The sequence below is a fragment of the Peromyscus eremicus genome, chromosome 1 (assembly GCF_949786415.1).
Source record: "Peromyscus eremicus chromosome 1, PerEre_H2_v1, whole genome shotgun sequence".
In the NCBI taxonomy this organism is placed as follows: domain Eukaryota; kingdom Metazoa; phylum Chordata; class Mammalia; order Rodentia; family Cricetidae; genus Peromyscus; species Peromyscus eremicus.
Window position 1 is genome coordinate 56,539,827 of NC_081416.1, and position 25,752 is coordinate 56,565,578.

Genomic DNA, 25,752 nt, shown 5'->3' on the forward strand with positions numbered 1-25,752 from the left:
TTCCAGGCCACCTAGAACCATCTCAGTCGCCGCCTTCCTCCCAACCCCTCCTCCCAGAACTCGGCGGGACGGGACGGGCAGTGGGCGGGGCCACAGACCACGCCCACTCCCTGCCTATCGGAGCTGGAGTGAGCTGCTCCCGCCGGCTGGCGGGCTCAGATCGTAAGCCGGAGCTGAGCGACGCGCCCACCAGGGTGAGTGTCCTGCGGGGTTGCGGAGCCTAATCCCTGCCCACCACCCGCTTCCTCTGCCCGGGCAAGGGACCCGGCACCCCGCCCGACTTCGGGTGGAGAAAGCTCAGAGGCCACGCGCCGGTTTCAGGCCGTATGGGGTGCAGGCAGGCCGCAAGGAGGAGCAGGAAGATGGGTTGCTAGCTCTGGGCAAGTTCGGAGCCCACCTCACCAGGCCTGGGCTCAGGAATCCCCCTTCTGCGTCTGGTTCGGAGGGAGGAACCCATTCTACAGATGAGGAAACAGAGGCCACCCAACTAGGAAGTGGTGGGGCTCGAGGCGGATTCCAACCCCTCCTCGTGCTGTCATCCTCCAAAAGGCAGGGGCTGGGAGAAGAGGCGTGGGGCCGAAGGAAGGACCAGGAAAGGAGTGCAGGAGTGAAGCCGAATTTCAGGGCGTCCGGGAAAGCCGGAACACAAGTGTTACGTGTGAGTCCAGCCCACAGATGCCCTGCTGGCTGCAGGAGACAGGAGCTATTAAATCACAGTACATGGTATGGACCGCAGGGGGCATGGAGGTACTTTTTATTTGTCTTGTTCTAGATGGCTGGGTTCCACGGCAGGGGCAGCTTGGTAATGTTGGTTATGGTGCTGGAACAGGTAGAACATGACCCGGCAGAGCAGCTTCCCGCTAGTCTGGGACAGACCCCTCTCTGGTTTGGTCCTAGCTGACCATGTGACCTTAGACTTCACCTTACTGGGGTGGGCCTGTGTGGTGGTGGTAGCACACTCCTTTAATCCCAGCACTCAGGAGGCAGAGGTGGGTGGATCTTTGTGAGTTCAAGACCAGCCTAGTATACAGAGCAAGATCCAGGACAGTCTTGGCTATACATAGAAACCCTGTCTTGGAAAACCAAAAAAAGAAAAGACAAAGGTAAGGCTGGGGTGCTGGTTATTGATTGGCGTGGTGTTTATAGAAGACACAAGGTCTCTGATCTTTTGTTCACCTTCCCACTCACGTCCTACCTTTCCTGCCAGGGGTGGCCAAGTCTTTTTGGTTTTGTGTTTTGGGTTTCTCTGTGTAACAGCCCTGGCTGTCCTGGAACTCTCTTTGTAGACCAGGCTGACCTCGAACTCACAGAGATCCACCTGCCTCTGCCTCCCGAGTGCTGGGTTTAAAGGGGTGTGCCACCACCGCCCTGCTTGGCCAAGTCTTATTCAACGAAGAGGAAATAGGGGCCCAAAGAGGGCAAATGACTTACTCAGTGTCACACAGGTGATCACAATCTGGGCAAGACCCTAGAGACTTGGTCCCTGACCCCCTGCTCTGTGGCCAGAGCCATGCTCTTGGGTAATGGCACCCAGCCCTTCCTGCCCACCCTTGCCTGCTCAGGGCCTGGCTCTTCTGAAGTCCTAAACTACCCTCTGAATTCTTTCTGTTCCCAGGCTAGGGACAGGACTGTGGTTTCCTCTTAAGTGAAGAAAACCAGGCCTTGGGGAGGAAGTGGCCTGTGGGCAGGCCCAGACAGCAAGCTGGGCCCATTAGCCTCTAAAGTTCCACTTAATGGTGTGCCGAGGAAACTGTGTCCCACTGGAACCCTGAGCCTAAGAGCAATAGCTACAGACAGGCAGGGGCCTGGGGAGAGTGTTGGCTTTGGGGGCATCTGCAGGGCCCACTGGGGTCCACTCTCAGGCAGGAAATGTTTGTACCTGCTGGGGCTGGAGCAAGGCCACCAGGCCTCTTCCCGTTCATGGTTTCACAGTTTCACTTTCATTGGTTTCAACACCAAGCCAGCCTGCCAAAAGCAACCCCAGCCATCATCCTCTTCAGGTTTTTAGCCCCAGGGGACCTAGGGGACACTCCACCCCCACCCCACTGCCTATGTAAGGAGGCAGGCTGGACAGCTCCATTGTCATAGCCTCAGGCCTGGGGCCCAGGATCCCAGGGATAAGCCAGATCTAGAGTGCGGGCAGGCAGAGAGGCGGTACAGTACTGCAGAACAGTGGGCAGAGCCAGTGTGTGGCAGCTGCTGAGCTGGGCTGGGACAAGGAGGCCATGGAGAGCGAGCTTAGAGACAGCCTATAGTAGGCTGTGGGGTCATTGGCCTGCTCCATCTTTGTTATACTGCTGACTTCCTGTCGACCTCAGTACCCATTTTCCCTTGCTGGGCCTCAGTTTCCCCATCTGTCCAGTGGATGGGAACAGGTGTGTGATGCCTGCCTGGAGCAGGCTCCTGACCAACCTTTTTGCCTGTCCTAAGGGTCATGGGTTCCATGTTCCGGAGTGAAGAGGTGGCCTTGGTCCAACTCCTGCTGCCCACAGCAGCTGCCTACACCTGCGTGAGCCAGCTGGGCGAGCTGGGCCTCGTGGAGTTCAGAGATGTGAGTGGGAACGGAGCCCTGGGCAGGTAACCCACGTCCAGAACGGCCCCATGATGACCCCTGGCCCCCTGTGGGGGCATCCCAGCCCTCCCTTCCAGCACAGGTGCTCTACCCATGCCTACCCATGCCCTTCCTGGCATGGGTGAATCTCCTCCAGCTCATCTTTAGACTAACTGGGCACCCAGCAGCGTTTTGGAGGAGGTGCCTCAGGCCTGGACCCCAGAGCAGTGACCTCCTGGTCCCCCTCCCCGAGACTCTGTGTGTCCTTCACAGCTCAACGCATCTGTGAGTGCCTTCCAGAGGCGCTTCGTGGTGGACGTCCGGCGCTGTGAGGAGCTGGAGAAGACCTTCAGTAAGTTGGGCTCAGGCCCACATTCCAGGCTGCCTTCCTGGAAGGAGCACTCGGCAAGCGTGGTCTGGGAGGAAGTGCCTCAGTTACCCAGGTGAAGGCAAAGAAGGGAGGGGCAGGCAGGACCAGGCAGAGCTGCTGGGGTCTTCAGGGTGTCCTTGGCTCTGGGTGGCTGGAGCAGAGGACCTAAGGCAGGGTGGCTTGAAGTAGGTCCACACCTCAGAACTCGTCCTGTGGATGGCAGGAAACGAGGCATGGACTGAGCCTTCTCCTCTAGATGGACTGGCATGGGCAGAGGCCTGGTCGAGGACTGGGCAGCTTCTTCTTAGGCCAAAGATGAGGGCAGAGTAGGGGGAGCGGAGCTCTGACTTAGTGGATGAGTAATAGCACTTGATGAGCATTTGGGATCTCCCCACACGTCTGCAGCCCTTGGCTCACGGTAGAGATGAGCTGGCATAACCCTGGTGTGGCTTCCCCCAACGCCCTTTCTGTGTCTAGCCTTCTTGCAGGAGGAAGTACAGCGGGCCGGGCTGGCACTACCCCCAGCGGAGGGGCCACTGCCAGCACCACCTCCCCGAGAGCTGCTGCGCATCCAGGAGGAGACCGACCGCCTGGCCCGGGAGCTTCGGGATGTTCGAGGCAACCAGCAGGCGCTGCGGGCCCAGCTGCACCAGCTGCAGCTCCACTCAGCCGTGCTGGGCCAGAACCACAACCCCCCGGTCAGCCCCAGCCAAGGCAGGGATGGGCCAGGAGACAGCTATGCCAAGCCCATCCTGGGCTGGGGCTCACAGTGTCTCTTGGTGCCCAGATGGCAGCTGACCACACTGAGGGACCCTCCTCTGAGAGAACACCCCTGCTTCCAGCCGCTCGGGGGCCACATGCAGACCTGAAGGTCAAGTGAGTGAGACAGTTTGTCTTTTCCTGTCAGCCTTAGGGCACTGGCCAGAGAAGGGAACAGGATGGCCCCTGAGTCTCTGCCCTGTGGGAATATCCGGAGGGGTGCTTCCTGGTGAGATGGGTGGGATGGGAGGCTGCAGCCCCCCTCCAGCCCTGCTGGCAGCTTTGTGGCAGGTGCTGTGGAGCCCTACAAGGCTGCTGCCCTGGAGCGCCTGCTCTGGAGAGCCTGCCGCGGCTTCCTCATTGCCAGCTTTAAGGAGACGGAGGGGCAGCTGGAGGACCCTGTGACGGTGAGCTGGCAGGGCGCGGGGTGGGGGGGTTTGTGAGGAGCCAGGGATCAACTAAGCCTGACTCCCTTAGGGTGAGCCTGCAACTTGGATGACCTTCATCATCTCCTACTGGGGTGAGCAGATCGGTCAGAAGATTAGAAAGATCACAGACTGGTGAGCCGTGTGTGTGTGTGTGTGTGTGTGTGTGTGTGTGTGTGTGTGTCCACTCGGCCTCTGCAGGGGTGTGTGTGTGTGTGTGTGTGTGTGTGTGTCCACTCGGCCTCTGCAGGGGTGTGTGTGTGTGTGTGTGTGTGCGTGTGTGTGTGTCCACTCGGCCTCTGCAGGTGTGTGTGCGCGTGTGCGTGTGCGCGTGTGGCCACTCGGCCTGTGCAGGTGTGTGTGTGCGCGTGTGCGCGCGCGCGCGCGCGCGTGTGTTTGTGTGTGTGTGTGCGCGTGTGTGTGTGTGCGTGTGTGTGCGTGTGTGTGTGTGTGTGTGTCCACTCGGCCTCTGCAGGTGTGTGTGTGTGTGTGTGTGTGTGTGTGTGTGCGTGTGTGTGTGTCCACTCAGCCTTTGCAGGTGTGTGTGCATGTGCGTGCGCGTGCGTGTGCGTGTGTTTGTGCGTGTGCGTGTGCGTGTGTGCGTGTGTGTGTGTGTGTGTGTGGCCACTCGGCCTGTGCAGGTGTGTGTGTGCGTGTGTGCGTGCGTGCGTGCGTGTGTGTGTGTGTGTGTGTGTGTGTGCGCGTGTGCACGTGTGTGTGCGTGTGCGTGCGTGTGTGTGTGTGTGTGTGTGTGTGTGTGGCCACTCGGCCTGTGCAGGTGTCCAGCTCCCAGCCGCCACTTTAGGCTCCCAGCTAGATGTTGCTGGCCCAGTGTGCCCCAGGTCCCGGATAACACCAAATCTGTCCTGACTCCAGCTCTGCCTGGTGGCTCCCTCAAAACCCCTTATACCTCCAGCTTCCACTGCCATGTCTTCCCTTACCTGGAGCAAGAGGAAGCCCGGCATGCGGCCTTGCAGCAGCTGCAGCAGCAGAGCCAGGAGCTTCAGGAGGTGAGCACCCACGTGCCCTGACCCCTGCTGGCTCCCTCAGTGCCCCTTCTGATTACCTGCTCTGGCTCCAGGTGCTGGGGGAAACGGAGCGATTCCTGAGCCAGGTGTTGGGCCGGGTGCAGCGGCTGCTGCCGCCAGGGCAAGTGCAGATCCGCAAGATGAAGGCCGTGTACTTGGCCCTCAACCAGTGCAGTGTGAGCACCACACACAAGTGCCTCATTGCAGAGGTCTGGTGTGCCACGCGGGACCTGCCCACCCTCCAGCAGGCGCTGCAGGATGGCTCAGTGAGCACACAGGCTGCCAGAGACTCGCTCTCTGCCTGCCTTTTCTCCTACTTCCAGCCCCACCTCAAGCTTCCAGTACCTCGTCTTTGCCCTGGGATTGGGAGGGGGTCCATTTCCTAGAAGCCTCTTCCCCTAGGGAATTACCCTGATGGCCCTGGCCCCATAACCCTCCCTTCTGATTTCCCAGAGTCTCTGGCAAGCTACACAAGACAATTATAAAATTGCACTTCCAAGGCAGTGGTATGTGACCTGAGCCTGTCAGGAGCCTCGGGCCCCTTACCAGTGGTGCAGTGGTGGTACACACAAGGACATTGTAGCACACACCTGGTGGTGCAGGGCTGGATCTCCAGGATGGGGATGGGTCCCTCTCCTGGGCCACCAGATGTGAAGAGGCACACTTTCTTTTTTCAAATGCCCCAGATTTGGGCAGGGTGGGGCTGACCAACTTCCTCCATGCCATCCCATCCCAGCTTCAACCTAGAAATTGCCGTGGACTGTTTCAGCTGGGCCTGGGTGGGGGCTTCAGGGTTTCTGAGTGCCCCTCCATCACTTCTGCCTCTCCACTGGGCACCCCAGAGTGAAGCAGGAGTGAGTGCTGTTGCTCATCGAATACCCTGCCGAGACATGCCTCCAACCCTCATCCGGACCAACCGCTTCACCGCCAGCTTCCAGGGCATTGTGGATGCCTATGGTGTGGGCCGCTACCGAGAAGTCAACCCTGGTGAGACCTACTGTACCCTCAGTAGAGGCCAGCCTTCCCGTCCTCTGTCAGGGTCTCAGGAAGTCCTTTTGCCTTTGCGATGCCAACCTTGAGAGGGTAGGAGCTGGGTTCACCCCATCCTTTTGCGACAGAGACATACTCCCCAGTTTGATTTAGGCCCCTTTGGGACTTTAGACTTGTTTCTGCTGTTAAATCCACAGGGAGCCAGCATGGATCAGTTCAGAAACCAGGCTTGGGAGGGGCTTGAAGTCCAGCTCACTTGTTTGGATGAGGTTCTTAGTTTCTGTGGGTCTCATTTTTCCTGGCCTGTAAAATGAGAATGATAGCACAGACTTGAGGGAAGTGTGAGGAAGGCTGCTGTCTCAGAGTGCCCGGAGCAGCCTGTAGTGACGGCTTATTTGGCCATGCTGCGTTTTCTCCAAGTTGGAATGAACAGGGGTGAGGATGGAGCTCAGTTGATAGAGTGCTTGAAAGTTTACGGGCTCAGTCCTCAGCAGAAACTGAGCATGGTGGTGTAGCCTATAATCCTAGCACTCAGGAGGTGGAGGCAGGAGGATCAAGAATTCAGAGTCATAGCCCAGTGCTGGTGGCGCACACCTTTAATCCCAGTGCTTGGGAGGCAGATACAGGAGGATCTCTGAGAGGCCAGCCTGGTCTACAATGCAAGTTCCAGGGCTATTACACAGAGAAACCTTATCTTGAAACACACACACACACACACACACACACACACACACACACACACAATAATTCAGTCATGCTCAGCTACATAGAGAGTTCAAGGCTCAGTGGGTAAAGTGCTTTCAACAACAGTGTGAGGACCCGAGTTCAAATCCTCAGAGCCTACATAAAAGCTGAGTGCGGTAATGCACATATGTAATCCCAGTTCTCCTGTGGTGAGAGGGGAGCCTGGCAGGTCAGTAGAACCCTCAGAAGTGGGCCAGGTAGCCCCAAATGTCTTGTCAGTGCTGGTACTCTTGGAGAGAACCCACACAGGGATGGGGCTGTGAGGAGAAGCAGGCGGAAAGAGGTGCCCCAGTGCCCCCGGGTGTAGGCTTGGCCTGTAGCACGGCTGTGGCGTGGCCTCTCTGGGAAGGGGCCTTGATGACAGGCTGGGGTCAGTCTGAGGCCCTGTAGACATGTAGCTGCACATCCTGGGGACATGTGCCTCAGAACCAGAATCCTGGGCTCGATCTGGGTCCCTACCGGTGCAGGGAGAAGGCCGTGACCACCAGGTGCCCACGGTGGCTGTCCCCTTGCCAGCCTTCAAAGCGGCTGGCCTTGGGGGAGGGGTTGTTCTTTGCTAGAGCCACTGCAGTGAAGTTCTGTGAATGGGCAGAAGGTGGCTAAGTGGCATAGATGACTGAGTGTAGTGCAGATGCCTGAGGCAGACAGCAGGAGCAGGGGTTCGAGGCCAGCCTTAGCTACATAATAAACCAACATAGATGGACTCAGGGTTCTGGAGGGTGGATGTTTGAGGTCAAGGTGTCGGCTGCACCGTCCCATCTGTTAGAGAGAAATCTGTTCCAGGTCTTTCTCCTGGGCTGTGGATGGCTGTCATGGCCATGTGGTCTTCTTCTTTCTCTATGTTCAAATAAATGTCTCCTTCAGCCGGGCGGTGGTGGCGCACGCCTTTAATCCCAGCACTTGGGAGGCAGAGCCAGGTGGATCTCTGTGAGTTCGAGGCCAGCCTGGACTACCAAGTGAGTTCCAGGAAAGGCGCAAAGCTACACAGAGAAACCCTGTCTCGAAAAACCAAAAAAAAAAAAAAAAAAAAAAAATGTCTCCTTCTGTATAAGGACACTGAACACGGAGTCAAAGTCCACTCTGGAGCCTCCTCCTAACCTGACCTTCTTTAAAGACCCCTCCAGGTCACAGTCTGAGGTTCTAGGCTGTAGGGTGACAGTCTAGCTCCTGAAGGAATCACAGGTTAACCCCTAATTAGGCATGTGCACTGGGATGCTCCTTCCAACACCCATTCTTGAGATTAACCAGCTTGGAATTCTGGAACTTGCTGAGTGGCCAGCAGGACCAGCTGCTCTCTGTCCTCTGGATGGTTTTATGTGAAGCTTTTGTTTCCTCTTCCCTCTCTTTTGATTTCTTTTGTACTTTTGTTGTTGTTGTTTCGGTTTTTGGTTATTTTCGAGACAGGTTTTTCTGTGTTGTCCCGACTGTCCTGGAGTTCTCTATATAGACCAGGCTGGCCTTGAACTCACAGATATCCACCTGGCTCTGCATCCTGAGTGCTCATTAAAGGTGTGCGCCACCACACCTGGCTTGAGACAGGGTCTTACACTATAGCCCAGGTTGACCTTGAGCTCATGGTGATCCTCCTGCCTCGGCTTCCTGAGTGCTAGAATTATAGGTATGAGCCATCATGCCTGGCTTAAAGATCTTAATCGTAACATTCAGGGCCAGAGAGATGGTTCATTGAGTTAAACTTGCCAGTAAGTCTGACAATCTGAGTCCAATTTCCAGGACTCACATAGTAGGAGGGCCAGCTACGACAAGTTCTCCTCTGACCTCCACACATGCACACCTTCCCCATAATAAATTAGCAAATACATGTTATTTAAGGAAACATTTAACAACGGAGCTGGGAAGCTGGCTAGGGCCAGCAAAGCCTGAAGACCTGAATTTGGATCTCCAAAGCCCATGTAGGTTCAGCAGTGCACGGTTGTAATTCTGATGGTGGTGAGATGGGGGCTGGAGCCAGGCAGCTCCTTGGTAAAGTTCCCGGATAATGACAGACACTGTCTCATAGTGGAAAGGTTTCTGGGGAATGAAACCCGTTGTCATCCTCTGACCTACACACACACACACACACACACACACACACACACACAGAGATAACAATAGCAGTCAGGAGGGTCACTTCAGGAGTTCAAGACCATCCTGGACCACTCAGCAGCAGCTCTATCTTTAGATAATTGACTGCAGGTGGAACTGCTCCACCTCTGTCCACACCTGCAGGCCTGCCCACGACACTCATACTAACCCTGTCAGGTGGCTGAGATCTCCAGTTTGCAGGTGGAGAAACAGGTGCAGAGCTGAAATCACAAGCCCAAGATGGTGCAGGTGGACATGGTGGGCTCTGCCTGTTGGCAAGTGGTCCTTGCCTCACCAACACTCTCTTGACAGGTCCTGGGGGGCCTCTGTGACAACTCGAGACAAGGAAGCAGATACCCAGGCCCCCATGGGAACCTGACTCTGTCCTGTCTGCCCACAGCTCCCTATACCATCATTACCTTCCCCTTTCTCTTCGCCGTGATGTTTGGTGACGTGGGTCACGGACTGCTCATGTTTCTCTTTGCCCTGGCCATGGTCCTCACTGAGAACCGGCCAGCCGTGAAAGCCGCACAAAATGAGGTATGAACCATCCATACCTGGCAGGGATAGGGGCTCTGACACAGTGGAGCAGCCTCTCATCACACGGTCCCCCCCAGATCTGGCAGACCTTCTTTGGGGGTCGCTACTTACTCCTGCTCATGGGTCTGTTCTCCGTCTACACCGGCTTCATCTACAATGAATGCTTCAGCCGTGCCACAGCCATTTTCCCCTCGGGTTGGAGTGTGGCCGCCATGGCCAACCAATCAGGCTGGAGGTAGGACCTATATTCCTACCCATCCAGGGCCCCTGGCCCGCTGTGCAGCCCTGACGTCATCTATTATCACTGCAGTGACAAGTATCTGTCCCAGCACCCCATGCTCACCCTGAACCCCAACATCACTGGTGTCTTCCTGGGACCTTATCCCTTTGGCATTGACCCGGTAAGTGCGGCCACACTGGTGCATGTGAGGGGTGGAGGCAGTGGGGAGGCTGGCCAGGGCTCTATAGATCCATCTGTTCCCTGCCCCCTTTGGCGGTTGGCACTGAGCACTTCCTGTGTGTCGGGCCCCATGCTTGGCCTGGCACACAGGCAGAGAAGCCTGTAAAAATAATATCCAAGCCGGGTGGCGGTAGCACATGCCTTTAATCCCAGCACTCGGGAGGCAGAGCCAGGCAGATCTCTGTGAGTTTGAGGCCAGCCTGGTCTACAGAGCGAGATCCAGGACAGGCACCAAAACTACACAGAGAAACCCTGTCTCTAAAATAATAATAATAATAATAATAATAATAATAATAATAATAATAATAATAATATCCAGACTGAGTGTAGTGGTGCACAAAGGTAATTCAGACACTTGGGAGGTGGGAGGCAGGAGGATCAGAGTTCAAGTGTATCCGTGGATTACATAAAACCCTCTCTCTCCAAACAAACAAAAGCTCAGAACAGAATAGCAGCCCAGTACTTGTGAACAACCGGTCCCAGTGGCAGTCCTACAGACATTCGTTAGCATTACCCTGTTGCACAGAGGAGGGTGGCCTGGGTGCCTGAGCCACTCAGCTGTACAGAAGCAAGCTTGAGCCCGGCCACCTGAACCTGACTGACCTGTGAGAGCAGCTGTTGACTTCCTTCGGTTGCCTCTCAGAACTAGTGACTAGGGTGCTGTGCTTGGTGTCAGGGAGCAAGAAGGTGATGAGAGAGACAATGGGGGATGTCCTAGCAAAGCTGACCATGGTGTCCCTGAGTGCCCACCTCTCCCACTACCCCAGATCTGGAGCCTGGCCACCAACCACCTGAGCTTCCTCAACTCCTTCAAGATGAAGATGTCTGTCATCCTTGGGGTCACCCACATGGCCTTTGGGGTATTCCTCAGCATCTTCAACCACATGTGAGCCCAGAGCTGCCCATGGGTATGGGCACTGTCTTTAGGGGGCCAGAGTCCTCTGTGACCGGTCTGTTCCCACAGGCACTTTGGCCAGGCACACCGGCTCCTGCTAGAGACCCTTCCTGAGCTCGTCTTCCTGCTGGGCCTCTTTGGCTACCTCGTGTTCCTCATCGTCTACAAGTGGCTTCGGGAGTCAGCTGCCAGCGCCTCCACGGCTCCCAGCATCCTCATCCACTTTATCAATATGTTCCTCTTTGCCCAAAGCCCCACCAATCAGCCGCTCTTCCATGGGCAGGTAGGCCAGGGAAAGAGTATGGCTCAGACCCTTTGACTGGGGAGCCCCACTTTAGTCACTGGGCCCCTTGGAGCTGCAGGGCCATCTGAGAAATGGGCTGTGGGCCAGAATCCCTGCAGTCATGTCAGAGGTGATGGACTAAAGCTTGGAGCAGTGTGGTCTCACAGGAGGTGTTGGGAACCTGAAGTCCCTTCTCAGGGGTTAGTGAAGGTCCCTGGGGGAGGGACTGCAGTTCCCTGTGATCAGTATGACCACACTGAGGGACTCACTGCTTGCATACAGTGTGTGGTTGCCTTGCCCTCCTTGCCCACAGGAAGTGGTACAGTATGCGCTGGTGGTCCTGGCTTTGGCCACAGTTCCTGTCCTGCTGCTGGGCACACCCTTGTACCTGCTGCGGCAACACCGTCGCAGAAATATTCAGAGGCGGCCAGTGGGCCGACAGGTAGAGGTCGTTGGGAGGAGTACAGGGAAGGAGGGAGGGCTGCATGGGAGGTGCTCCTTGTTTCCCTGCAGGCTCCATGCTGCTGGGTGGGTGGCATGGGCTGCCCCTGGGGCTGGAGCTGTTCATGCTGCCTACTCTCAGGACAAGGACAGTGACAAGCTTCTGGCCTCTTCTGATGCTTCCACTTCGGAGAATGGCTGGAGCCCTGATGAAGAGAAGGCTGGAATCCCAGGGGATGATGAGGAAGCTGAGGTGGGTGGGTGCAGCACTCTTCCTTGTTGGGGGGAGGGCTGCCAGCCTCCGCTGTTGTCTCATGACCTCTTACCATGCAGTTTGTCCCCTCGGAGGTCTTCATGCACCAGGCCATCCACACCATTGAGTTCTGCCTGGGCTGCATCTCCAACACAGCCTCCTACTTGCGTCTCTGGGCCCTGAGCCTAGCCCATGCCCGTGAGTGACCTTTCTCTTGGGCCTCCTGTCAAATTGGGTTCCCCACAGAGGTGCCTCACCAGCTCCAAGGAGGGGTCAAGGATGCTACTAGGGGGGTAAGGATGCTAACAGGTCCCTCTGTGCCCTTGTTTGTGTGCAGAGCTCTCTGAGGTCCTGTGGGCCATGGTGATGCGCATAGGCCTGGGCATGGGCCGAGAGATGGGTGTGGCAGCTGTGGTGCTGGTCCCTGTGTTCGCTGCCTTTGCTGTCATGACTGTGGCCATCTTGCTAGTGATGGAGGGGCTCTCGGCCTTCCTGCATGCCTTGCGGTTGCACTGGTAAGCACACCCCCAGTGAGCCCGGGCATGGAGGGAACGGGTGGCCTTCCCCTCACTGGCCCCTTTCTCACGCCCAGGGTGGAGTTCCAGAACAAGTTCTACTCGGGTACCGGCTACAAGCTCAGCCCCTTCACCTTCGCTGTTGACAATGAGTAGCATCCATTGTGATCCTCGCCTCCCCAAATCGGGAAAGGAATAAAGAACTGGCTGGCCCAGGAACTTTGCCTTAGTCCTCTCTGGGATATGGAACTGGGATGACACTACATTGGGTCATCCTTCAGCTGAGGTAAAGGGTGGGAGGGCCTAGTCTAGGATCTAGGCCTTTTAGAAGTTGCTGTGAGAACCCATGAATACATTTGCAAACTCTTGGGGGCAAGAAAATTAGCTCTAGGGCCAAGAAGGGATGTTCTAGTTTGGTGGGAAGAGTGAGCTTCCCGTCTTTGGAGGTGTACAAACTGGCTTTGACTTTAGGCCCTGCCTCCCTGAAATCCTTAAGGTCCTTTTCCCCCCATGTTTGGTTGAGGTAGGGATGGCCTTTTATTCCTTCTGTCTGGGAGGCATATATAGCCAGTGCATGTCAGAGACCAGAGACCCTGTTTTCCAGCCAAGTTACAAAGTAGTTCATACAGCTGAAGGTTCCAGCAACAAAGGCTGCTTTGAGGCCAGGGCTGCCTCTGGGCACAGCTAGCCACAATGGCCTTGGTCAAGCTGCTGGGAGGGGTGTAGACTGTCTGAGGATCTCTGAATGCAGGGTTGGGAATAGCAGGGTCTTTCAGATGCTTGGCAGACTAAGCTAAGAGAATGTAACAGAGCTGGGCAGAAGTTGTAGAGGATCCCTAGGAGACACCAGTAGGTCTACCCAAGTTCTGACACCTGCCTGCTTGGACTGGGTATTCCAGTTGCCATGGGAACAGCATGCCATGGCACCAGCAAGCTGTGTCCTGGCAGTCATTCCCACTAAAGGGGTGTGATCAGGACAGGATGGATCTGATCCCTGCTCCTTTGGGCAGGAAACAACTAAGTCAGTAGTCAGTCAGAAATGCTGGGAAGGCTCACACAGGAAGACTAGGAAGCAGCAGGCAGGGACATAGGGCTGCAAAGGTGATTTGGGAAAGGCACTATCACCAACAGGAAGATTTAGGGAAGCATGTTACAAACTGTTTTGCTCTTGCAGAGGACCTAGGTTTGGTTTCCAGCACTCACACTGAGCAGCTCACAATTGCCTGTGACTCCAGTTCTAGGACATCCCACTCCTCTGGCCTCCTGGGACACTTGCACTCAGGTGCACATACCCCTCCCCCACCACATAATTAAAGAGACGTAATCAAGCAGACGGTGGAGGAGCCTGTATTTGAGGACCATCAGGCAAGCTGAGTCAGCTGTCGTGAAGCCACTAATGAGACTGAGGACAAGCAGCATGTCATTTTTACCCTGTGCTTCAGTGGAGAGTCCAAGAGAGGCCCGTGTTCTGGCTCAAGTTTTGTTGGTCAGAGCAACGGGAACACCTGCAGCTTCCTCTGCTGCTGTCTAGGCCTTAGCTCCTGGTGACGCAGGAAGGGTGGCAGGTCCCAGGGACCTTAGCTATCTGGAGTCATGGAGACCTGTAAGACACCAGCATGTGGTGTGGTGGCACAGACAATGAGGTGTGATGAGGAGGATACCCAACCCGACACTAGTCACATGGAAAGAAAGGCTTTTGACATAGGCAGGGTAACAGCCTGATGACGGTTTCCAAGTTGTTTATTTTTCTGTATAATACAGTCTCGGTGGTAGCAGAAATATGTGCACAAAACAATTCAGAGTTCAGAGTAAAAAAAAAAATTCTAAGTTTATCCCATCGGGTGTTTAATGTACATGGATTTCACAGCTCTAGTCCACCTGCACCCCTGTACCCCACATACAGCTGCTGTCTCCCAGTGACACCGGATGGGAAGCAGCTTTGGAGAGTCCTGGGCAAATGCCCAAGTTCCAGGCCAGGCAGAGGGAAGGCAAGAAAGAAAGGCTGAGGAAGCTGGCCCCATTGCTCCTCCCCAGTTAGGAGACACCATGGCCAGCCATTGACACTGGTCCACGTAGTCATGCGTACACAGGCACAGGAGGGCTACAGCTACTTTCTGCAGATGTACACCTGTAGCTCAGTGTACCTGCTTCTCCAGCAAGTCTGCCCATCCACAGACCCCATGACTCAGCTCGTCCTGCTGGCCACTTCACAGCATGTGTCTGCTCACTCACCCTTCAGAAGGATCTCCAACACACTGTCACCACAAAGCCTGGTCACAAATGTGTTGCAGCACATTAATATCCTAAGTCAGTGCTTGAAGTACCCAAATGGCACTGCTCTGTCTGGCTGGGGCCATACACGGCTGAGAGCTGTCGCCATGCAGCCGAAGGCCTCCAGGTTAGGTGGGTTCTGAGCTATTGCACTACTGTCCTAATTTCTGCTTCCAATCATGGTTCAGAGTCCTAGTGAGAGCGTAAACAAAGATGAGAGAAATGTTACTCCACTTTAATATAGTCTGTAGTATCATATACATCGGTGCTCAGTAGTGAGACGTCCAGGCCTTCTGCCCCAGGGCAGTGGTCACAGCAAAGCTCCACCGAGGGCCTGGCGCAGCCGCCTCCTGCAGTCCAGTGGTGAAGAGTGGAGCCATCCCATTCACACCCCAAGTTTCTTCTTCTGGTCAAAATAGGCATCGAACCTGGCTTGGGCATATTCCTGGAAGACAGCAAACACCTTGAGACTTGTACCTCCACCTCTAAGTGCCTAGAGTGCTGCTGTGGACCACTATGCTAACAAAAACTGTATTTCTGGTGCCCTTCCTTGTTCTGAAGTCTGTTCTATCTAACAGCATCATCTGATCAAATCAGATTTTTAAAATTACATTTCACTTGTCAGGGGGTACTCACGCCACAGAGCATGTGTAGAGGTCAAGGAACAATTTGCAGGAGTCAGTTCTCTTTCCACTACGTGGGTACTAGATACTAGGTATCAGGAGGCTTGGTGGTAGATGCCTTTGCCTGCTGAGCCATCTCACTGACCCCCAAATCTGCTTTAAATACCCAAATGTCTCCTGTCGTTGCCTGATGGCATCATTACCAAACCTCCCACCTAAAGTACAGCCACCCTCGTATGGGTGTGACCTGTCCCAAGAAAGAGTCAAGAACACAGACGGCACTAGTGTTAGAGCAGATGACGACGGCCTGATTGACAACAGTGGTACCAGCCTTCAAGCTGAAGCTGGGGTGACAAGTTGGAGTATGGAGTGGGGACAAGAATACAGCCTTATCATGGGAGGTGTCACCTTTCTTCACTCAGTGCCCCTTGTGTCAAAGGAGTGCAATCGAGTAGACAGTCCAGTCCAGATTTTCCTCTGCCCCAGACTGCAGACCCAGCTGGGCTTGGCTGAAGCTGGCAAGCAGCACCTATGGCCCTCAAGTGAGGCGACTAAGATCAGCAAGAAGGGCTTCCAGAGCTACACTGACCTGTTGCTACCAGGTCACCAAATGCCCTTGCCAAGCATTCACACACCACAGCTCTTACTTGCAGCCAAAAAAAAATACTGCCCCTGAAACATACCATGTACCCGAATTCAATGGATGAAATCTTGGCCTGTACAATGGACCAAAGTCCCCAGAGGAAATGGGAGGCGAGGGCAAATCTGTAATCACAAGATTGAGAAGCACATAAGCCATGTGAGGTCAGTCAGGGAAGCAAAGAAGTCGTGTTATACCCATGGCCATGCTACCAGGCATCTCTCTTATGCAGTAAGTGCTGCCTTGGCCCTTTTGCGGGGCCGTATGAAGACTGGACTTTTCCCACTTCTGACCACGGAAATGCTTACTGGTGTGAATACACCCAGCTGCCTGGCCAGGGCACACAGGGCACTGGGGTGGCCATGCTCTGCTACAGAGAATATACAGAACCACCAGCTGCCAGAAGCTCCTGAAAACCTGCCCTATGCACTCAGCAGGAAGCTGCTCCCTGAGCAGGAGACTTCTCCAACCCACTCACCCACACAGGAGACCCTTCCTCTCCTGCTGACATGAAGACAACAGCAGATGAGTAGAGCCATGTCACCATCTCCAGCCTCAGTACAAAACACACCAACCACCACTGACTGGGAGAGGTTTTCCTTACCACAGAGCAAGGAGAAGCTTACCTGTTGACCTCAACCAGCATGTCTTCTTTTGTGGCGGACTGCTCTTCACTACTGAGGCTTTCAAAATCATTCTGGAATGCAGTCAAGTAACTGGAAATAAAATGGAGCTTAAAAAAGAATTAACTGCGTTAGGATAGATGATGGTTAAAACACTAACAGCTACGAACATGCTTATCACACAGGCTGCCAGAGTGAGAACAGCAAGGCCATGGTGCCTTCTGACCCTGACATCCACAGCATCTTTTCATTAGCTTTCATCAAGTGGGGTTTACATAAGGTTCTACATGAGCATCACAAAACAACACAATTCAGGGAGACTGGAGCGATGGCTCAGTGGTTGAGCACTGGCTACTCTTACAAAGGACTCAGATTTGGTTCCCAGCACCCACAGGGTAGCTTACGAGCTTCCCAAACTCTAGTCCCAGGGGATCCAATGCCCTCTCTGGCTTCTGTAGTAGGCACTGTATATACACAGTGAGCAGACATTCATGCAGAGTAAATACCCTTACACATAGTTCTAGTTCAAAACTAGAACTCCAGAAGGCCACCCACTTTAAAGTATCTACAATGGATTAAAGAAAAAAGAAAAGTACTATATTACCTCAACATACACAGAGCTAATGTCTGACAGAGCCTCACACTCACACTATCTTTCCTCCTGTTTGTTTATTTATGTGGGGATGGGGATCAAATCCAGGACTCTGCACACGTTGGTCAAGCTCTCTCCTACTGAGACAGACATCCCCTACATCATCTCAACCATTCAGAAAAATGTAACTAGAAAGCAACTTCCTTAAACTTGCACACATCTATGGTTTTCTTGGACCACCACAATCTCCCCCTGGCTGGTACTCCCTCCCAGCTATTCTGACAGCTTTTAATTCTGGAGCTATTTACTCTATGGGCCCAATTTCTCTTCCACCTAAGCCTAGACTCAACGCTGTCACCTGTGCTCTGCTCCCCAACCCCAAGTAGAGCCGCCACGATCCCCTATTTCTCCTGTTCCTCACACTTGGCTGCCTAGCTCTGGACACATTTCAGTTCATTCCCAACAGCCTTAAAATGTGACCAGAAGAGAGTCATGACACTTCCTGACATCTTAGCAAGCTCCCATTTGAAAGGCCAGCCCTGGGATGGAGTCTGACTCCTGAAGCCTCTTCATAGGGCGCTTGGCTCCACATGGGCTCAAGATGCTCCTTGACTGATCTGCAGCAGTGGCTTGTTCATATCTGTCCTTGCAGGAAGCAATCGAGCCACCATCCTGCAGCTGTGAAATTCTAGGTAAGTTTGTCCTGCTCACCCCCGCCCTGCCCACTTTCAGGACCAAACCCCATCAAGTTAAACCCAGGCTTTAGAGATGAGCTGAGAAATGAGAGAATCCCAGGAAGAAATTCCCAGAAGAAATGATTCTCCCTATAACCAGTATCTCCCACCCCCACCCCCCACCCCGCCCCCGAGATTCAGGATGGGAAAGGAACCACTCACAGCAAAGCTTTTCCTCCAGTTACACACAGATTCATGAAATAAGCAGGATGCTCAGCCTACCCCACATGCCTAAGAAGTGGGGCTTTTGGCAAACATAGAGGAACCACAAGAAGCCTAATACCTCTCTCACTGAACCAGGTGTCTTACAGCACAGGAAGTAACCAACAGATAGACTCAGATGTCCAGTATGTACTCCACATCAGCAGAACAAAACTTAATTATTGCCCAGTGGTGGCAGCGCACACCTTTAATCCCAGCACTCAGGAGGCAGAAGCAGGTGAATCTCTATGAGTTCCAGGCCAGACTAGTCTACAGAGTGAGTTATATGATAGCCAGGGCTACACAGAAAAACCCTGTTTGAAAAAAACCCAAACCAAACCAAACCAAACGAAAAACTTACCACTATTATTTTTATTATTAGGATTGAACCCAGAGCCTCCTACATGTTACCACGTGCTTCCTTCCACTGATCTACAGCACTCTTTTTACTCGATGCATGGTATTGCTGTGTAGCCCAGGCTCACAATCCTCTTCCCCCTCTTCCTAAGCAGCCCCAGCCAAAATGATGTTTTTAACATGAGCAAAAGAGTTTTCCTAACTCTTCTTTGCCATAATTTAAGCAGAGCTATCATGGGGATGGGATGTGGCTAAGTAGAATGCTCATCCAGTTTGTAAGAGGCTCCGAGTTTAGTCCCTAGCAAAACACACATATAGACACTCTCTCTCCCCCTCTTTCTCTCTTAAATGAATATATGGAATATTTTTTAATAATGAGTATGTGCCAGGGTTGGTGGTACAGGCCTTTAATCCCAGCACTCAGGAGTCAGAGGCCAGTAGATTTCTGAGTTCAAAGGCACCCTGGTCTACATAGCGAATTCAGGATAGCCAGGGCTACAGTGAGACCCTGTCTCACAAACAAAACAAAATAAATATAAGTAAAATACTAAAAAAATGAGCATGTAATCCTAACTGCATAAAGCTAGCTCACACACAAAGCTAATTTATCAATACAAATGAGTCTCCTACCTGTTGTTTTCGGGTAGGATACTTCTGAATGTTTGCTCTGAAGAAAGGATACTTTTCATAGGTATAATCATACATCCATTCACAGAAATGATTTCCAATGTCAAATCCCCTGAAAGAGAAAACAGTGCAGGTAAGATGTGAGGTATGTTACAGGACCTGCAGGCTGCCTGAGCAGAAAGGAAAAAATGCTGAATGGGGGCTGAGGAGAGGGCTCAATGCTGAAGAGCACTTGCTGCTTTTGCAGAGGACCTATGTCAGACAGCTCAGGTCCAGGTAATCTGGTGGCCTCTACAGGCCCTCAGCACTAGGCACACACACGATGTACATATATACTCATTAAAAAGCTGAATGACCCTTAAGTGGGTTCTCTGGTCCCTGAGGTAGGCTTCTGGAGTAGACAAGAGTGTGGCAACTTTAATGCACAGAAGACAATTAGGTGAGCATCAGAACCATAGCAGACTGCAAACCAAAAGTGCTACCTGAATGCTACTTGGGCACCCGAGCACAATGCTTCCTTGGCAATCAGTACTCATGTCAAGAGAACCATCTTGGCAGTCCAGAGAGAGAGGCAAACTGCTTGTAAGTGCCTGCTCCAACTACATGGGCAGGGTCAGTGCTGACCTGCCTCAGGGGAAACACCTTCTTTTCTGCGCTGTATGCTGTTTGTACCTATAACTGCTTTGTATCACAATAATGAAACTGTACTGAAATCAGCATTTGACTGTAACACATTACCTGTAATTGTAACTGCTGTATTCAAAGTCAATGAGCATCAGCTTCTGCTTTTCAGAATTCTCTTGGCCATCCAACAATAAGATATTACCTACAAAAGGTTTGGACGACAAGACATTTACTTATTTATTTGTTTGTTTGTTAGTTTTGGTTTTTCAAGACAGGATTTCTCTGTGTAAAAGTCCTAGCTGTCTTGGAACTTGCTTTGTAGACCAGGCTGGCCTTGAACTCACTGAGATCTGCCAGCCTCTGCCTCCCAAGTGCTGGGATTATAGGTATGGGCCACCACCCCCGATGACAAGACCTTTTTTAAACACAAGGCTCAAATCCTTGGGCGGCAGCAGAGCTGAGAGTAATTGTAGCCCTGAATGATTCAGCTTTGGTCTTAAAGACATCACAGGGGCAGACGGAGTAGTACAAGTTTTGTCATGATGACCTGACTCTAAGCAGGGAGGCTCCAAGACCACCTGTTCCCAGTCCCTGTCCTTCTGGGCACTCTACTTCCTATAGAACATAGCCAGACCCCTCACCACTGCCTGGAGCAGTACTTTCCAAAAACCTCACACAGTGTGTGTTAGAGTGCATGTGGTCTCCTTAACTCAACCTCCTGGAGCCGTGGGACTGGGCTGCTGTCATTATCTGGCCAACTGGTGTCCAGTTGATTTGTCCCTGCATACTGTTTCAACCCAAGAAGACCACAGACAATTGCCATGAGGTTTCTCCAGCAATGAGTCTAGGCAGGTGGGTGACTGGCAGCCTGGTTGTGCCAGCCCATTTCCCTAGATCCCCCCACTGATGTGTTCAGCAGCTCAGGAGTGGGTGAGTGGGCCTGCAGTCCTATCCTTTGCTAACTCTGGCCACTCTCCCTCTCCCAAGGTTTCTAGTGGAGGTAGTTTCTAGGCTTTGCAGTATACTCCTGCTGCTTTCAACAACAAGGAAAATGAGAATAGGGTAGACACCCAAACTTGTACAACAAAAGAAATGCAAGCTGTCATTTCTATTCTTTCTACACTTGGCCATCACTCAGACAATTCTTCTCTCTGGTGATGATGGTCTGCACACCTCATCCACCATCAGGACCAGATGGGTATGGCTAATGCACCAAGCTGGTGCTGAAATTTCTATACCTTGCTCTACCCCACTAGTGGCCAAGCAATGATCCAACTAATCAGAAAGGTACTCTGACTCAAATTAATGGCTTATAGATGAAGAGACTTCACAAGAAACTGATCTAGAACTAAAAAACTAGAGGTACAATTACCTAATCTCAAGATTTGGGGACCAATCTGGACAACATGCCAAGATGCAGTCTTGAAAACACAGAAGAGCTGAGCAGTAGTGAAGCACAGCTTTAATCCCAGCATTTAAGAGGCCGAGTCAGAAGGATTTCTGTGGCTGAAACCAGCCTGGTCTACACAGTGAATTCCAGAACAGCCCGAGCTCCAGAGAAATCCTGTCTTGAAAACCCACAAAAAAATAAACAAACAAGAAACCAAAACCAACACAGAATAAAGCTGCTGAGCAGGACTATAGCCACCATGACACAGCAGATGGAATGTCAAAGTAAGGCAGGCAGACAATGTGGGCAAAGGAGCTGGATGGCTGGGTGTTTTCTCAAACGATCCAGTCAAACTCTGCTCTGACAGCAGCGCATTCACTGCGATGTTTCTCAAGAGAAGCAGTGTGAGCAAAGCTTTAGCTGTGTGGGCGCCTGTTCTTGGGAAGGTGGTTGGAGAGAGTTACATAGAGCCCACGTGATCTGGGCCTTCTGCTTTGCAGGCTAAAGAAGTAGAAATATCTACCATAAGGAGTTACACATCAACTGATGCATGTAGTTTCATTTCAGATCTTTCTATGATATAGATGTTAACATTATAAATACAACTAATACTCTACTCATTTTTTGAGATCTTGTTTTTCTTCCTATAATCCAGAGGATTTTCTTTCTTTCTTTTTTTTTTTTTTGAGACAGGGTTTCTCTGTGTAGTTTTGGTGCCTGTCCTGGATCTCGCTCTGTAGACCAGGCTGGCCTCGAACTCACAGAGATCTGCCTGGCTCTGCCTCCCGAGTGCTGGGATTAAAGGCATGTGCCACCACCGCCCAGCTGAGGGTTTTCTTTAATATAAAGTTTTCTTTAGTATAAAGTCACACTTGTGCCGCCATCTTGCATGCGTCATACACATTCATCAGTGGTCTTCTAAGTATAACATAAGCCTTATCTTTAGCATGCCATGGCAATTCTTACCTTCTTGACAGTCGTTATGACAAAATACAACTGGAGATTTAGTATACTGCAGCAATGACCTGGAAAAGAAAGCTCACTGTTAGCAACCTAGTTCAGTAAGGTGCACGCACACTCATGTGGCCAGCACGGAGCCAGCACTCTACCACAGCCCAAAGTCATATTCTGAAAACCATGCCTCTCGTGTGTCTCAGCAGAGAACCCGGCCAGCCTCTCGGTACTGCACACTTTCCTCATGCTGTCCTGGCACACACAACTGCTGCACGTGAGCCTGCCCAATGACTCAGAGTAGACGCCTCCAGAGTAGTTCCCTTCACAGCATGTATCAGAGCTAGACAGTTGCTTCCTGTCCAAATAAAGTCAGAGCTCTTTAAAGGTCTTGGGTACCATTTCCACTTGGCACAGCACATGCCTGCACCCAGGCTCACCAAGAGGACACAACAGGGGTTTCCATTCAGAAACTGATCTCAAGATTCTTTTTTGGGTTTTCAGACAGGGTTTCTCTGTGTAGCTCTGGCTGTCCTGTAACTTGCTATGCAGACCAGGCTGGCCCTGAACTCAGAGATCTGCCTGCCTCTGCCTCTAGAGTGGTGGGATTAAAGGCGTGCACCACCACCACCACCACCACCACCACCAGCAGCAGCAGCAGCAGCAGCAGAATCTCAAGAATCTTTTTTTTTTTAATTTATTTATTTTTATTTTATGTACATTGGTGTTTTGCCTCTGTGTGTGTGTGTGTGTCTGTGTGAGGGTATGGGGTTCCCTGGAACTGGAGTTACAGACAGCTGTGAGCTAATCTCTCCAGTCCCTAATCTCAAGATTCTTTTTTTTTTTTTAAAGATTTATTTATTTATTATGTATACAGTGTTCTGCCTGCATGTGTCCCTGCAGGCCAGAAGAGGGCACCAGATCTCATTACAGATGGTTGTGAGCCACCATGTGGTTGCTGGGAATTGAACTCAGGACCTCTGCGAAGAGCAGTCGGTGCTCTTAACCACTGAGCCATCTCTCCAGCCCAATCTCAAGATGGCCCAATCTCAAGATTAAGAATCTTCTTAATGTCTTCCAGTACTTAATGCCTCCACCCATCATTCACATCCTAGGCAAAGCTTCACTTGACCATCTACATTCAGGGCTAATGACTCTGTGACTAAGAACAAATACTTGCAGACGATATTAAGATTTGAAAATAAAAATAAAATCTTAAAAAGACAAACTTACCTCCCACCCCAAAGCCAGGTGTGGTGGTGGTGCACACCTTTAATCCCAGCAGGGAGGCAGAGGCAGGCTGATCTCTGAGTATGAGGCCAGCCTGGTCTACAGAATGAGTTCCAGGGCAGCCAAGGCTACAGAGAGAGACGCTGCCTCAGGAAGAAGTTTAAAAAAAAAAAAAAAAAGAGGCAGATTCCAATCCACCAGGACTTACTACCGAGCGAACATTTACTCTATAGATGAGGAGCTCACCACCCCAGGGTAGATACACTCACCTCAGGTTCTCAAGCTCCAGAGGCAAGTTGTAATCGAGGAACTTGTGCAGTTGCTGGATTCTGGCCTCCCCACTGAATTTAAGTCTTAGCACTTGATTCAGGTATCTGTCATGGGAGAGACAAAGAGCAGAGCCAAGCTCAGCAGGTGCATTCTCAGGCCTCACCCAATCACCCAACTCCAGCCAGTCCCAGTCCCAAGGAAACCCTGTGCTCCAGGAAAGAGGGAGGGGACGATCGGACCTACAGTACTCAAGGAAGTTGGCTCTCCACCCAGCCAACAGCAATTTTGCAAACAAGTCTTCTTTCTTGGTCCAGAAATTGACTGATTCATGCAAGAAAGGCTTATCATGAGACACATCACAAGGGATGGTATGCACATCAATGAACCAAAAGGGGCCTCTGACCACCCTGACAGATGAAGGGAAGCACCCACTTCTGTTACTGCCGAAGACACAAGGTAAAAGGGATGGGAACCAAATAATCTCAACACTTACTTTTCCATTGTTCCAAAAAGCCATTTTGGCTCCTTATTGAATGGCATTTTCATTCCATGAAATGTGGCCATTTTCTCAGCTATTTCTGCAGAAATATCTGGTAAACATAATTCTTCAGTGTCCAATCGTCGGCTCTAAAACGGAAAAGGGATTCAGGAGCTGCCATTTACCCATGCCAACTAACAATTGTATTGAGACCACACCACATTAAAACCAAGAACGAGTCTGGGTAAGTTACTGAAGTGTCACCCAGTGCACACAATTTTATTAAGAATGGGCATGTAGTCAAGCCTGGCAGTATTATGCCTTTAATCCCAGTAACTCAAGAGACAATGCAGGCAGATATGTGAGTTAAAGGCCAGTCTGGTTTTACAGTGAGACCCTGTTCTATAAAAAAGACACAGCATTCCCACAGGTGATGACCCAGTAAGTTCCAGAGTACTCTACAGAGAGGAGTGGGGTATACAGAGAGGAGCAGGTCTATTTCATTAAGGACCTGAGGAAGTATTTCCTTCAATCAACTAGAAACACCATTCCTGTGACTTGTGGTCGCATCTCTATGGCTGCAGCTGGTGTCCTCACTTGTCAAAACTGATAGCCTGTCTTCAGTAATCCTCAGTGCTCTATCAGTGAATATCCTATTAGAGAAGCCGTAGGTTCAAGAGGGCTGCCAACTGCTCCTGCTGTGTCCTTAGCACCAGGGTTGAAATGGAGCAGACATGTGCCACACTATGTGGACATAAAGGTCAGACACTAAGCTATAGACATTGTGCTGTCGCTGATGTAGCCTGAGACCCGGCTCATCCTGACAGCCCTTCCACAGGGTGGTCCAGGAAATCCTTTGGCTTCTCCACACAAGCTGTACCCCTACAGGATTCAGGGTGGGGTCTCCCTGAAGGTACAAAGCAGCAGGCACAGGGCAGGGAGTGCTGCCCAGTTAGAGAAATCCTGCTCAAATTCTTGCTTCAAAGATATGAGCTAGGTGTGTGACTTCATTCCTCAGGGCCTCGTTTCCTGTTGCATTGGACAGGAACAACACTAACTCTCTCACAGCTTCCAGGTGAAGGAGATGCTATCTAATCTAGTGTAAATCTCAACAGTGAAGGTATTTGACACCTAGCACTAAGAACCATGCATGGAGCTCAATCTCCTCGATTCTGGAATCTTCTCTACAGCATTTTCAACAAGCCATGTTATTACATGGACGGGGAATCAGCTTCACTAATCAGACACTCAGGACTTCTGAGGACAGCTCACTCAGCTTTCAAAAATGCCACTATAGCCAGGGTGGTGGCACACACCTTTAATCCCAGCACTCAGGAGGCTGAGGTAGATGGATCTCTGTGAGTTTGAGGGCAGCCTGGCCTACAAAGAGAGTTCCAGGACAGCTAGGGCTACACAGAGTAACCCTGTCTTGAATAACAAAACAGAAAAACTACTACAGTCACATAACATTTAGCAAAAGGAACACTCCTAGAAATGTGTCCTCAGGCTGCTGCAACCATACAGAGTACTTAACAAAGCTAGGTAGTTTAAGCCCATTACACACTTAAACTGTGTTTTAACCTGTTGCTCCTAAGGCCACAAGGAGCAAAAGAGTACAAGATTAAATCAAGCACAAGAGAAATGAAGCAACAAAGAGATTCAGGGCTACTCCTAAGCAGCTGCTGTCAGGTCTTACACAGAACACAACACACTCATTATAGGAAACTCTGCTTGCTTTAAGACAGCATCTCACTGTCTAGCCTGGAACTTAAGACGCAGAGCAGGTTAGGGTCTCCAAGTACACC

General features: G+C 51.8%; 2 protein-coding genes across 5 annotated transcripts in view; one reads left to right on the forward strand and one right to left on the reverse strand.

Moving 5' to 3' along the window:
• Window positions 1-84: 84 nt before the first annotated feature.
• Window positions 85-12,555, forward strand: Tcirg1 (T cell immune regulator 1, ATPase H+ transporting V0 subunit a3). Its single transcript, XM_059263583.1, has 20 exons — window positions 85-194; window positions 2,431-2,551; window positions 2,825-2,903; window positions 3,399-3,619; window positions 3,709-3,797; window positions 3,961-4,087; window positions 4,158-4,240; window positions 5,022-5,115; window positions 5,187-5,399; window positions 5,976-6,120; window positions 9,350-9,489; window positions 9,567-9,724; window positions 9,800-9,890; window positions 10,717-10,835; window positions 10,914-11,127; window positions 11,441-11,569; window positions 11,711-11,821; window positions 11,902-12,019; window positions 12,159-12,336; window positions 12,414-12,555. The coding sequence occupies exons 2-20, from the start codon at window positions 2,435-2,437 to the stop codon at window positions 12,490-12,492; spliced, it is 2,505 nt and encodes an 834-aa protein (XP_059119566.1). The 5' UTR covers window positions 85-194; window positions 2,431-2,434; the 3' UTR covers window positions 12,493-12,555.
• Window positions 12,556-14,821: 2,266 nt separating this feature from the next.
• Window positions 14,822-25,752, reverse strand: part of Chka (choline kinase alpha) — a 49,347-nt gene continuing 38,416 nt past the window's right edge. For all 4 annotated transcript variants that reach the window (XM_059263603.1, XM_059263594.1, XM_059263619.1 and 1 more), the window contains 8 exons: window positions 23,963-24,096; window positions 23,469-23,573; window positions 21,985-22,043; window positions 19,743-19,830; window positions 19,008-19,116; window positions 16,497-16,603; window positions 15,914-15,995; window positions 14,822-15,052 (listed from right to left, as the gene is read on the reverse strand). In XM_059263603.1, the coding sequence (XP_059119586.1) occupies window positions 14,993-15,052; window positions 15,914-15,995; window positions 16,497-16,603; window positions 19,008-19,116; window positions 19,743-19,830; window positions 21,985-22,043; window positions 23,469-23,573; window positions 23,963-24,096 (744 nt within the window). In that variant the 3' untranslated portion in view covers window positions 14,822-14,992. The remainder of the gene's footprint in view (window positions 15,053-15,913; window positions 15,996-16,496; window positions 16,604-19,007; window positions 19,117-19,742; window positions 19,831-21,984; window positions 22,044-23,468; window positions 23,574-23,962; window positions 24,097-25,752) is intronic.